This window comes from Nomascus leucogenys, chromosome 4 (genome assembly GCF_006542625.1).
Source record: "Nomascus leucogenys isolate Asia chromosome 4, Asia_NLE_v1, whole genome shotgun sequence".
Classification (NCBI taxonomy): Eukaryota; Metazoa; Chordata; class Mammalia; order Primates; family Hylobatidae; genus Nomascus; species Nomascus leucogenys.
The window spans coordinates 56,897,080-56,911,913 of NC_044384.1; the positions used below are offsets into that span (position 1 = coordinate 56,897,080).

General features: G+C 36.4%; 1 protein-coding gene across 3 annotated transcripts in view; it reads right to left on the bottom strand.

The window, feature by feature from the left end:
- RBBP8 (RB binding protein 8, endonuclease) overlaps positions 1–14,834 on the bottom strand; it is a 96,241-nt gene that overhangs the window by 24,918 nt on the left and 56,489 nt on the right. For all 3 annotated transcript variants that reach the window (XM_030810021.1, XM_030810022.1, NM_001280089.1), the window contains 7 exon segments: positions 13,217–13,314; positions 11,479–11,591; positions 8,893–9,784; positions 8,685–8,811; positions 5,828–5,916; positions 4,556–4,670; positions 548–691 (listed from right to left, as the gene is read on the bottom strand). In XM_030810021.1, coding sequence (XP_030665881.1) covers positions 548–691; positions 4,556–4,670; positions 5,828–5,916; positions 8,685–8,811; positions 8,893–9,784; positions 11,479–11,591; positions 13,217–13,314 — 1,578 coding nt within the window.

The window sequence follows — 14,834 nt, forward strand, 5'->3', positions numbered from 1 at the left end:
GGTACGTGTCACCATGCCGAGCTAATTTTTGTAGAAATGAGGTTTTGTCATATTGCCCAGGCTGGTCTTGAACTCCTGAGCTCAGGCAATCTGTCTGCCTTGGCCTTCCAAAGTGCTGGGATTACAGGTGTGAACCACTGTGCCTGGCTGGATCTGAATGTTCTACAAAACTTTCTCCTTCTACTCTATTACAATTAATTTAATAATTAATAGACATTTCTCAAAAATTTTATCAATTTTATGTGTATTTAGAAAGAAATTTGTAATACCAAACTAATCTTAGTTTCTTAGTTCTAATAAATATTTTATAGCTATATAACACATTAACATAAGGAGAGGTTGAGTCAAAGGTACAGGAGAATGCTGAAAAATTTTCTGGAACTCAGTGTAAAATTATCTCAAAATTTTAAAAAACTGAAAGAATTTATACAAGAAATATGAAATTTTAATTGTTGACATGTCATCAAACCTTTGTTAATTAGCTTGGTAACTTAACTTACTAAATTCTGCAACTGAAAAGCCATAATTAAACAGAAAAAAATCTTACTGTGTGGTTTCTTTGTGGCAGCAGACAATTCCTCCTCTTCATCTGCTGCTTGGGAGAAACTGTCTGCCAAACAGGATTCATAGTCTTCATGTGTTGTCCGATCAAACATGTCTTCGAAGCTATCGTTCATTTTTCTTTCTTCATCTATGTAAAAGAGCATTGGCTTAGGGCAACAAGCAAGCTTTTGCTTAATATGTAGACCATCATGAACTGTAGTAACTACCACACAATAATAGAATGCAGTCCTTTAAAGACACTTCTTAAAACATGGTTGTTAAAATATGGATTATATATTGGGTACTGAGCTTAATAACTGTGTGATGTAATAATATGTGCAACAAATTCCCATGACACGTGGTTTATCTATGTAACAAACCTTCTTATGTACCTGCAAACCTAAAATAAAAATTTGATAGTTTAAAAAATGTTTCAAAAAAAAAGAAAAAAAATGTGGATTACAGGCCTTACTTTGAAGAGTATTCTTTCAGTGAATAGATGTAATATAGGTAGTGAAAGGCTTGTAGACACATATGTAAAAGATAGTTCTAAGAATGTTACTTGCCAGCTGTCTTGTTAAGTGTTAAATTCAGTGAATATAAGTGAGTAACAAACTATAATGTATGTAATGAAGTGTTTAAAGACATGATTATTACAATGAGGGTTGTAGGCCTAGCTGTGAAGAGTGTTCTTTTGGTGTGTAGATGTAATGCATGTAGTGAAGTGTTTGTGGACACATGCTAAACATGATTCTAAGAATATTAGTTGCAAGCTGTAAGGCTGAGGGTTAATTCAGTTACTCTAAGTGAGTAACAAACTGTAATGTATGTAATGAAGTGCTTAAAGACACTTCTTAAATCATGATTCCTATAATGAGGTTTAATTCTTGTAATCTGTGTATGAGGTAAGAATAAACTCCCAACTCTGGGTAGTTACTGTACATTTACAAAGGCTTTATGTTATGGCTTTAAATGTCCTTTACTCATGCTTTTTTCTTTTGAGACGGAGTCTCGCTCTGTCACCCGGGCTGGAGTGCAGTGATGCAATATTGGCTCACTGCAACCTTGCCTCCTGGGTTCAAGCAATCCTTCTGCCTCAGCCTCCCAAGTAGCTGGGATTACAGGTGTGTGCCACCATACCCGGCTAATTTTTGTATTTTTAGTAGAGACGGGGTTTCACCATGTTGGCCAGGCTGGTCTCAAATTCCTGACCTCAAGTGATCTGCCCACCTAGGCCTCCCAAAATACTGGGATTACAGGTGCGAGTCACTGTGCTCAACCTCTCATGCTTACTTTTTGTAATGAAGTAGCAAAAAAGTATTTTCTTTCATCATCATTAAGCATCTGGTAGTTTGGTATTACTAGAAATTAGGAATTCAATGCCATATTTGACATGGAAAGTGATAAATTCATCTTCACAGATCTAACTACATTTCCCATTATATAATCACATTTAAAAAACACCAGAGTTTAAATCCAGTTGGCTAACAAATATGACAGAAAAGAGTCCTGCTAAGATCATTCGATATAAGTACCACCTCTCCCAACCCACAGCACTCTCTCACTCTTACCTTGCTTTAGCTTTCTCCTGGACTTACCATCATCTATTATATATAGGATTGCTTATTTCTCTCATTAGAATGTAAGTTCCATAAGGTAAGTACTTTTGTTCTGTTTATTCATTATCTCTAGTTCCTAAAATACTTCCTACTACAAAATTTTTGCTTGATATTTATTGATAATTAAACATTTATTCTTCATGCTGAAGGTCAAATATGTAAGTAAAATACAACTTCTATGCACCAGGTATTGTGTTAGGCATCCTCAGAACATTCTGTGTATGCTGTTTGTAAAGCAAAATGTTAAATTGCTGATTTATTTTTGTTTGATTTGTGATTGCGAAATACCTGAAGGCAGAGAGTATATCCTTGTTGATCTTTCTGTCACAGCACCTAGTAAGTCTAACAGAGTAGGTGTGTGAAAATTTTCTGAATTGAAATACTGGCAGTAATATGGAATTTTTATTGGTATATTTCATTTTAAACCAATTCTAAGTGTTGGAAAAGTTTTACCTTATGGGGTAGATTTTTTTTTTTTTTTTTTAAATATAACCTCACTAATGTCTCCTATTCCATGTGCTATTCTTACAACATGATGTCAACACTCCTCCCACTGAGTGTCACTGAGGGCCTGTTCATTTCACTTTACGCCTGTGCAGATCTTTGTGACACTATGTTACCTCTGAGGTAATAAAAATGTCACCTGCTTCTGCTTTGTTCTGTTGGGGTGCCGACTCTGGGAACTTATCCTCCATGTGAAGAGGAAGCTCAAATGAGCCTACGTGAGTAAGCCCTGAGAGTGAATGAGGAGATGCCGAGTCACTCTCCAGCTGCCCAGCCCTCTGCTGTTTCAGTTCCAGCCACCATCTGCCTACCACTGCATGAGACCCTGAAACAGAACTGACCAGCCAAGCCTTTCCTGAATTCCTGAGCCACGGAAACTATGAAGATAAGAAAATGCTATTGTTTGAATCCTGAGTTATTTAAGTGATTCATTCATTATGTAGCAATAGTATCCATAGCATTTTATTAGCCAAAATTATCTCTATAATTTCCCCTCATTAGTCCAAGTGCTAATTTCTCTTTCACATGATACTTGCGTCAAATAAATTTGAGAAACTATTGTCTTCTGAATAGATTTACAGTGGTCATACTTCAGATTTTCTCTTTTCTACAAAAATGAGAAAAACATGATCAGAGGCTAGTACCAGGAACAAAATAATCTTAAAAGCAAAGTATCCTCTTAAGAAGAGTTATTTAGTGTCATATAAGCCATAAAATGGCAATAAACTACTGTGATGGTCTTTTAATAGGTATTGGCTTCTCTACCTAGGCAACCATCTGCTTCATCATATGATTTGTTATTTGTCATTGAAGAACAAATAAGGCAAAGACTACTAAAGTTTTCTTTCATTTACTGCATTTAAGGCAGCAATAGACAAGTTGATTCAAAAGAAGCCAGGGCAAGACTATTTTATTTTTTGCTCTGAGCAGGTAGACTATAGAAAATTCAGCAGAAGATAAGGAATGCACACCCAGCCTCAATGTATTCGGCTTCTAACAAATGATCACTGGGGAATGTCTCTGCTTTTAGCACTGCTTCCCCATGTGGCAGGCCCTCACTCTTCAATATATAAGGATGATAAATGACAACTGTTTCTAGTCTAGCTGTTCTCATGTCATGTGCCTCTACAGTTAGGAATGTTGCTAAGGTAGTGCTAACCAGAATCCTCCTATTGTTCTCATCTCTTCCGGAAAATCAAGACTTTGGGTGAAGAATTAATAGTTTCTCACTACAAAGGGCTGTAGACCACTAATTTGGCCAAATTGCCTTATCAGCAGAGGTGGAATACAGCAGATTAACTCAGCATATACCTATCATTCTGAATGTTAACCTGTAAAACCATACTAACACTTCTCGGTAGATTTCTCCTTTCTCTCCTTATCAAATTGCTTTAGAAAACGTTAATTCTAACACAGGACTCAAGACTTCCTGTTATACCACTTATAAAAAATTGTCTACACCAGGGATCAGCAAACTTTTTCTTAAAGGGTCAGAAAATAACTATTTTAGACTTGTGGGGCTATAAGGTCTCTGCATCAACTACTCAACTCTGCAGCTATATGGAACAAACAGCGATGGGCAATACATAAAGAAATGAATAAGGCTGTGCTCTGGTAGAACTTTATTCACAAAACTGGTAGCTGGCTGTCATTTGCAAATCCCTGGAAGCCATATGAATCTTTTCTGAAATGAAATTATTTTGGTTAAAGACTTTTTTTTTCCTGACGCACTGAAACTGAGCTTTCCTAAGAGGAACATAAAGTTAACAGAGCAGGAAAAAACCTGGTTTATGGTGAAGAGGTCACTTGAGCTAATCAGTGCAATGGTACAACTACAAACTTCACACAATATTATTAAAAAAAAATAACAAAACAAAAACAAATCTTACTTGAACTTTTTTCTCCCTTCTGTTCTTGCTTCTTCATTTTTAAGAGAATGGTTTCACTAACCAGCGTACAGTCCATGTCCACTGTCTCTCCTCCTAATTTTGACTGACTGCCATCCTGAATAAATATTTTAAAAATCAAAAATTTTAACAATTATTCCTTTATGGTCTTATATTTAATTTTTACAAAACATTTTGGTAAAATACACATAACATACATTTTACCACTTTTAAGCATTAAGCTATATTTACTTTTATACTTTACAAACAGGTAAGGATTTAGGTTTTACTGCTTATAAAACATTTTAGCTTCAATATAATCAAGCCTAGGAAAAGACGGACTGCTGCCAAGGAAAGGGAGAATTATTTACTACTAAACACCCTTGAACTTTTCCTGCCTTTCTTTTCCAATTTGCCTCATAGTAATGAACATCAGTGTACACTAAGAACACTTTCAAAAATTAAATTTAATTTCTTGATAGGCATATATTACTCAGCGAATGTTAAATATTTTGTTATTAATATGCTACCAAATGAAAGGGAACTTGTGAAACTACACAGAAGCTAAATACAAGACAAAAAACTATTTCCACGATGAATTTTAATTTTTAAAAATAGTCAACTTGGAAAATAAATTGTATAGTATATTATTTTAAAGCTAATGAAGACATGATGAATTATTTTAATGAAAGATAAAATTATATAAGATATGCAGCATTTTGCATTATTTTTATTTATGAGACAGGGTCTTGCTCTGGTTGCCTAGGCTGGATGTGCAGTGGTGTGATCATACCTCACTGCAGCCTCGAATTCCTGGGTTCAAGGTATCCTCCCAACCTCAGCCTCCCAAGTAGCTAGGACTACAGGTATGCACTACCATGCCCAGCTAACTTTAAAATTTCCTATAGAGACAGGGCCTTGCTATGTTGCCCAGGCTGGTCTCGAATTCCTGGCTTCAAGTGATTCTCTCTCTTCGACCTCCCAGACTGTTGGGATTACAGGCATGAGCCGCTGCGCTTGCCCACTGCATTCTTTTAAAAACTATATTAATATTTTTCAGCAAAGGCCTTTAAAGCCAGAAAGTATTACCCTTTAAAAAATACCATAAAGTTAGAAGAATAAGCATTTTTATTTCTTAATTTTCTGCATAAATACATGTAGGTTTTAAGAGGTATCTGATTATTTTAAGGTGATACAGTGAGTCATGAGAGGAGGTTGACTAACAACTCATTAGAATAAGAGTCAAATGAGTTTTGGTTTTACTTTTTAACTTACCTTTGTATCTATTACAGTAACATCCATTTTATACTGAGAAAGGTCTGCTCCCGGATCTATACTCCACTGGATATTTTCAAAGGATACATCTTAGGTAAAGGGAAAGAGCATGCAATTAAAAAACTGATTTCAAAAATTCTCATCACTTTAAAATATTATGGGATCCTTGAATAGAAAACTTTTGCAAATCATATATCTGGTAAAGGACTTATATTTAAGATATATAAAGAACTCTCACAGCTCAATAATAAAAAGACAAATATCCCAATTAAAGATGGGCAAAGGATCTAAATAGACAGTTCTCCAAGGAAGATATATAAATCGCCGATAAACATGAAAGGATGCTCAACATCATTAGCCATCAAGGAAATGCAAACCAAAACCACGAGATGACAAAAATCAAAAAGCTGTAACAAGTGCTAGTGAGGATGTGGAGATACTGGAACCCTCACATACTGCTGGTGGGAATGTGAAATGGTGTAGCTGCTTTGGAAAACAGGCAGTCTTTCAAAAGGTAAAATGTAGAATTGGCATATGGTCCAACAATTCCACTCCTAGGTATAATCCAAGAAAAATGAAAACATACATCCACACAAAAACCTGTACACAAATGTTCATAGCAGCATTGCTCATAATAGCAAAAAAGTGACAACTTAAATGTCAGCCAATAAATGCCTAAAATATGGTATACTTATACAATAAAAAATTATCCAATAAAAAGAAATAAAATATTGATATATGCTGTAACACAGATAACTGAAAACATTATGCCAAGTGAAAGAAGTAACAAAAGATCATATATTAAATGATTCCATTTATATGAAAACTCCAGAATAGGCAAATCTACAAAGAGAGAAAGTAGATTCATGGTGCCTAGGACTGAGGAGGGAATATGGGGAAGGAAAGTGATGAAAATGTTCTAAACCTAGACTATAGTGATGGTTGCACAACTCTGTGGGTATACCAAACCACTGAACTGAACATTTTAATGGGTGATTTTTATGGTATGTGATTTATATTTCAATTAAAATTTTTTTAAATTAAAAACTGTTAACACTGGTGGGGTTTTCAATATATGTAGATATAATACACAGGAAATACATAAAGTGTAGTTACAGAACATGAAATAGTACATTAACTTCAAGTAGATTGTAAAAGGCTAAGTAGGTATACTGTAATCCCTAGAGCAACCATGAAAAAAATAAAAACAAAAAGCTCAAAAAAAATCATGAATGATAGTGAAAAAAATGTTTTCATATAGAGACTAAAATACTCACTGGAAAAACAACTAATGACTGTGCTTCAAGAAAAAGGGAAAATAAACCCAGAATAAAGAAATAACTTGCCAATGAAGAATACAAGAAAAAATACTGCACTTCAACTATAGAAATGTTTGGTGGCTGAAAAAAAAAATTACTTTTTTTAAGATAGCAGGCTGGGCATGGGTGGTTCACACCTGTAATCCCAGCACTTTGGGAGGCCAAGGCAGGCAGATGGCTTGAGTCCAGTAGTTCGAGACCAACCTGGGCAACATGGCGAAACCCAGTCTCTTCAAAAAATAAAAAAATCAGCTGGGTGTGGTAGTGCATGCTTGTAGTCCCAGCTATCCAGGGGGCTGAGATGGGAGGATCCACCTGAGCCTGGGAGGTCAAGGCTGCAAGTGAGCCATGATCATGCCACTGCACTCCAGTCTGGGTGACAGAGTGAGACCCTGTCTCAAATAATAATAATAATAATAATAAAAGATAGCAAAATTATGAAAAGATGCCTATATATCTTAAGGCAAACAATTTTTTTTCTTTTTTTTTTTTTTTTCTTTTTGAGACGGAGTCTCGCTCTGTCACCCAGGCTGGAGTGCGGTGCAGGGGCACGATCTCGGCTCACTGCAAGCTCCACCTTCCGGGTTCACGCCATTCTCCTGCCTCAGCCTCCCGAATAGCTGGGACTACAGGTGCCTGCCACTATGCCTGGCTTATTTTTTGTGTTTTTAGTAGAGATGGGGTTTCACCACGTTAGCCAGGATGGTCTCGATCTCCTGACCTCGCAATCTGCCCGCCACGGCCTCCCAAAGTGCTGGGATTACAGGCGTGAGCCACCGTCCCGGGCCAACAATGTTTTTAAAGGAGTTTAAAAACGTGTGTAAGTGGCCAGGCGCAGTGACTCATGCCTGTAATCCCAGCACTTTGGGAGGCTGAGGCCAGCGGATCATGAGGTCAGTAGATCGAGACCATCCTGGCTAACACGGTGAAACCCCATCTCTACTAAAAATACAAAAAAAAAATTAGCCGGGCATGGTGGGCGCCTGTAGTCTCAGCTACTTGGGAGGCTGAGGCAGGAGAATGGTGTGAACCCAGGAGGCGGAGCTTGCGGTAAGCCAAGATTGTGCCACTGCACTCCAGCCTGGGAGACAGAGCGAGACTCTGTTTCAAAAAAAAAAAAAAGTATACAAGTATATACATAAATATGTTTACAGATACACATGTAAATGCAAAGAAAAACGACAAATGTCCTATGGGGTGAAGAACAAAGTTTAGATAATGAACGTTCTAACTTTTATTTTTAAAAATTCTGTATAGTTTAAAGTTGTTAAAGCTTTTGTAAAGAAAATAAACTATATAAAATAAATCTACAAAATCGTATATAAAAGTAGGTATTAAAAGATCTCAATTCATTTCTTTCAAAAAGCGTAAGAACAGAAAAATCACCGGTAAAATGTGAGAATCGTCCTATAAATACAGACACCTGAAGGAAGAAATAAGTTTTTTTCCAAAACAATTCAATCTATTTAAAAAAGTAAATAATGACATTCAATTTAAAGTCATTAAAAAAGTGGAGATCCTGTTTACGGTGTACACACCTTGGTTGTTTTGTAGAGACTTTATTTTACCAGTTCTACATGGATTTAACTGAAGAACTGATGCAAGTTCACATCCTCCATGGACTGACCTGGTTTTTATTTTTATTGGCTCATGAGAACCAGCACCCTAAAACAGAAATAATTGTTAGCTCTAAATGAAATCACAAGCAACCATTTTAATCAAAATCCTTGAACATTTAACACAAACCTTTATGTCATCTAAAACATTCTCAGTCTCCAAACTTTCACGTGGACGTAGAGGAATTTTAAAGACAGCATTTTCTTCTTTTATCTGTAATGACGATTTATTGTCTGGAGAGCATTTACTCAAGGGCTGAAGGGTGATGCATTCCTGTAAACAGGGCTCCCCTGGGGAATCTTTGGGCAACGTGCAGTTGTCATCTGAGGCCTTACGGCTTGAGGAAAAGCCCTTTGGAATGGTCTTCAAAGCCTCATAAAGAGTCACTTGCCTAAATCTGTTTTTAGAAGTCTCACTTCCTTGACTTTTCTCTTGACGCTGAATAGCTGAAAATCGATCAGACAGATCCAGAGGTTTATCCATCACACAGTCTCCATTCATGGAAAACTGATTATCCATTGGAAAAGGGAAAGCATTTTCTTTATCAAAAGAAGCTTGGGGGCAGCTTACTTCATGTTCACTTTCTTCCTCAGTTTTCTTCCTTTTGGATGTTCGGCCTCCCAGTGATTTCAGGGGCTCCAAATGTTTATCAGTGTTAGAATCTTTAACGTACTCAGTCCTATTCTGTTCACCTAGGGATTCACTTATATTTTTATTTATAAGTATCTGTTTATTAGATGACTGGATAATGATCTTGTTCACTTCAGACCCAAGACTATGATGTGTGAAAGGGGCACTATCTTCAGATTTTGATCTAGTTTTTTCTAATCTAGATATAGAAGTGTTGGTAAAAGGGAGTGTTTTCAGATGTTTTTTTTTCCCAGGCTGTAAAAGAGAAGGGGACAAACTTGTATTCAAATCTAAACCACTTTTGATACTAGAGGTAGCTCCAAATACAGGAGATGACACTCGGGTAGATAATTCTTCTTGAGGAGGAGTCTTTGAAGTAGAATCTGAAAATCTAAATAAAGAGTGATAACAATTCTTTAATACAGAATTAATAGTAAGGTCTTATCTACCTCTTAGAAGCAAATGATTAACCAAAATTTAAGACAAGGTACAGCTTTTGGCTTCTCTTCATTTAGATGACAAAAGAGAAGGGGAAAAGCAGAGGAAAATGAAATAGGAAGTATTTCTCAATACCATAATATTCATATTTAAAAAATTTTTCCTAAGTACTTTAAATAACTTTATTATACAAAAAATCATCTTTTGCCAGGCACGGTGGCTCATGCCTGTAATCCCAGCACTTTGGGAGGCCGAGGTGGGCAGATCACTTGAGGCCAGAAGTTTGAGGTCAACCTGGCTAACATGGTGAAACCCCGTCTCTACTAAAAATACAAAAATTAGCTGGGTGTGGTGGCACACACCAGTAATCCCAGCTACTCTGGTGGCTAAGGCACAAGAATCACTTGAACCTGGGAGGTGGAGGTTGCAGTGAGCCAAGCCTGGGTGACAGAGTGAGACTGTCTCAAGAAACAAACAAAAATCATATTTTAATAAATTCCACTGAGAACCTAAGTTCTTTTGTTATGACATTTGATCATGAGTAACTCCAAGAAACAAAATTCTTACACTACAGAATTGAACATAAATTAAGATTCAGCCTGTCTCTAGCAGAGGAAATATGCGTAGAAAGAGCAGTAAGTTTTAAGTTTGAAGATGTGGGCTGGGTAAGATCTCTGGCTCCACCACTTAATAGCTATGTGGCCTTAAACAAGACATTTAACCTTTTTGGAGCTGCATTTTTGTAATCTGTAAAATAAACCAAAAATGAGGGTGACAAAATCTACTTTAATCAGTTACTAAGATGACAGACTGTAATATACATATATAGATAGATATCTATATATCTAAAAACCGAAAGCTCTTTTAAAAAGCAAAATGCTACATAAATACAGGTACAGTGGCCCTCCTTATCTGTGGGTTCTGCATCTGTAGATTCAACCATGTGGCTAGAAAATAACTTGGGTAAAAAATCCAAATTTCACAACATTCCAAAAGGCAAAACTTGAATTTTCCATGTGCCAAGTACTATGTTGAATCTTTGCAAATGGACTGATATGTAGGCATTGTATTAGGTATTATAAATAATCTGGAAATTACATAAAATATACAGGAGGATATGCACAGGTTATATGCAATAATGATGGCCATTTTATGTAACAGACTTGAGCATCTTTGGATTTTGGTACCCACGGGGGAGGGGGTCCTATAACTAATCCCCCACTGATATTATGGAATGGCTGTATTATTAGTTAATAGATATTCTGAAATTAGTAAAAATGAGATGCAACACAATCTTGGAAGCTCATCCAAGCTTCTAGATGCATTTTGTAGCACATCCAGTTTTTGGAAATATAAACCCCGAAGGGATGACTGGCTCTTTAAAGGAGCAGAGTGACAAGTACTGGGAACAAGTACTGTTTGACAGAAACACAGAAAGTAGCTAAAAATGATATCCGCCTTTCTACTGTAATGCAAAAAAGCTCTCAATTGGTCAGAAACTAGGGAGACAATTTTTAAAGTAAAAATTTATATAACCACAATAACAAACTATATGTTGAAGGAGAGAAATGGCTTAATTATATGGAATTCATTGTAATGGGATCTCACCAATACCTTATAAGTTTTCACCAACGTGCCCTTAATTACCTTAAACTATCTTCAGTATTTCTTGTAGATTCCTTAAAAGGCTGTTTCTTGTGATCTCCTTCCAGACAGTGGTAGAGCTCATCACCAAGGGGGCGCATGGGACCTTGAGTTTCCTTCAAGAGTAAAATATGAAGCACACCCATGTAATGGGATTTGTTCATTCTTAAAAAGGGATGAAGTACTGATATATGTTACGATGTAGATGAACCTCAAAAATATACTAAGAAGCCAGACAAAGGCCGCATAATGTATTATTCCATTTATATGAAATATTCAGAATAGGTAAATCTCTAGGGACAGAAAGCAGATTGGAAGTTGCCAGAGGATGCAAGTGGGAGGTGGAAGAATGAGGGGAGGAGAATGGGGATACATGATTAATGGGTATGAGGTTTTCTTTGAAGGTGATAAAAATGCTTTGGAACTGGATAGAAGTGATAGTTGCATAATATTGTGAATGTACTAAATATCACTGAGTTGTACACTTCAAAATGATTAATTTTGTTATGTTAATTTCACAATGAAAAATATGAAGCACATTTTAAGTCTAAAGAGAAAAGCCTCAATGTCTTACACAAGTATATTCTACTACTTGCATATGAAACTCCAACTCCAAAAAACAACATTAAGATGTGGGGAAGGGAATAGAGATAATTATTCATACTGACAGGAGATGAATTTAAAGTAATCCTTTAGAGAACAGTGCTTCTCAATCTTTAACACGCATACAAGTCAACTGTAGATCTTGTTAAAATCCAAGTTCAGTAGGTCTGAGATTCTGCATCTCTACCAAACTTCAAAACTGATGCAGATGCTGTTGGCCCACGGATCACATGTTAAGCAGCAAGTCATTAGATTTCAGCTCCCTTAATCTATTTGGTGTCTAAGCTATGACTTGCCAGGTTTATGGGTAGGAGGGAATTAGAAACTATTAAAACACATTCAAAGTTCAAAGGTTAAAAACTACCCATTATCATTTAAGAATGAATTTAAAACTAGAAAGGACAAAAAAAATCCATATGTAATGAAAAACTATTTCAATTTTTAGAAATTCAACAGCAAGATAACTTAATAAGAGTACAGCTGGACATGGTGACTCACACCTGTAATCTCAACACTTTGAGAGGCTGAAGCAGGAGGCCAAGTGTTTGAGATCAGTCTGGGCAACATAGCTGAGACCCCCATCTCTACAAAAAAAATTAGTTAGGCATGGTGGTATATGTCTGTAGTCCCAGCCATTTGGGAGGCTGAGATGGGAGGATCACTTGAGGCCAGAAGTTCGAAGCTATAGGGCCCTATGACTGTGTCTGTGAATAGCCACTGCACTCCAGCCTGGGCAACACAGTGAGACCCTATCTCTAAAAAATAAAACAATAATTCTGAAATCAACCTAAAGGTTTAGGTCTTCTCTTAGATGAGGGCAGGGAGGGTGCATGAGAGAAGGGGAAGGGAAGAAAGTTGACAAAATCTCTATGCCATAATTACTCCCCTAAATTTTGACTCAACCTGTATCTCAAGAATTCTAGATTCTAGATTTCTGAGACTGCTGGGCTGGACAACAGAAATAGGACTTTCTAACAATGTAAGTTTTGTTTCAGGCCTTTACCCAAGATCTTTAGATAAAATAATTCTCTTGCTTAATTCTCTAAGAACTGACTTCTTTTCAGGTTTTAATTAATTAATTTTATGTCTTTTTACATAAAATTAATTCACGTTATTGCCAAACTAAACAATTACTTACAGATTCTTCCTGAACACCAAGTCCAAGTGTTTCAGCAACAACTGTAGCTAAATTAAAAGATGACTTATCAGGGGTATAGCTGCTTGTTCCATGTGTTTCTAAGAATAAATAATAAACCATTTTAATAAATAATAAAACCAATTTTACAAAACTGTAGAAGCTAGACATATTAAAATGACAAAAGAGGAAGGAAAAGGCTCACACTTCATAGGATGGCACTAGACACATTTTAAAATTCTGTGCAAAAAGTCCAAAATACCTACCACAAATGGCAATAAGTTGCAGGTCTATGCGTGCTAAAATTTTTCAAGTAAATTTTATGTTTTTCCTAAATGAACTGAATGCAATAGGTAGATAATTTTTCTTATTGCCACTGGGGAAAAAAATGTTAAAATGGATTTACAGTGGAATTACTGTGACTTATGTTACAGCATGAATATCGAACTATATTTACAGTATCTTTCATGAAAACATACTTTGTAGGAGAGGTTGTCAGCACTGCATGTTTCAGGTTAAGCTAACACATATTCATAAATCACCTATGTTCTAGTATTTTATAAAGGTTAACTCAAATATTTATGGAGCACTCATTATGTTCCAGGTATTGTGCTAAGCACTAGATGAAAAAAGAAAGTTCTTGTTCTCAAGGAGCTTATACAGTTGAAAGGTAATAAGAGAACTGCAACAGAATGTGATAAACATTATAATAAAGGTACATAAAAGGGGTGATTTAAACACAGAATAAGGACTCCTAAATCTCTTTTGGGAAATTAAGGAAAGTTACAAGTGATGCCTAAGCTGACTCGAGAGAAGGAAGAATATGGCAAGTTAACTGCACTGGGGACAGAAAATAGAATTCTAGGTATAATTAAGAGTCTAGATAAGTGAAACAAAATTGCTTGTTCGGGGAACTACTCGTGGTTTGACTGCTAGAAGTCAAACTGCAGAAGATGGGGGTAGGACATGAACCCAGTTAGGTTGGTTAGGGGTCAGATTATGCTAAGGAGTTTCAAATTTATCCTGTAGACAATGAAGAGATATCTAAGAGTTTTAAATAAAACAAATGCAGTGTGTGGGCTGAAAAGGTATTAGTGGCTGTGACACACTCATTAGGCAAGAAGCAATCACTAATAGGCAAGAGGACTAATTAGATTACTAGAACATGTTGTCTTGATGAGAGATGCTAGTAGCCTAAACTAGTATAATGGGGCACAGAAGAATATGTAAAACAGATAAGTAGGAGGTGGAATCAGTAAGACTTAGAGGCTGTTTAGCAAAAACAGATGAAGCAGAAATCTAGGATGACTCAAAGAGGCATGTATAGTGTCATTCACTGAGACTGCAAATGCAAGGATGAAGAGTTGGTTTGACAGGTTAAGTGTCAACTGTAGACATGCTGAAGTTGAAGGATATCCCTGTAGAGGTATCCAACAGCAGGTGGATACACTGATTGGGAATCCAGGAAAAAAGTTGGACAGAGATACAGGTTTGGGATTTATTAGTGTATGAGTCAGAGAAGACTATTGACTATAGGTGACATTCCTCCAGGAAGAGATAGAAAGTGAAGCTGGTTACAGTGGTTCACGCCTGTAATCCCAACACTTTGGCAGGCCGAAGC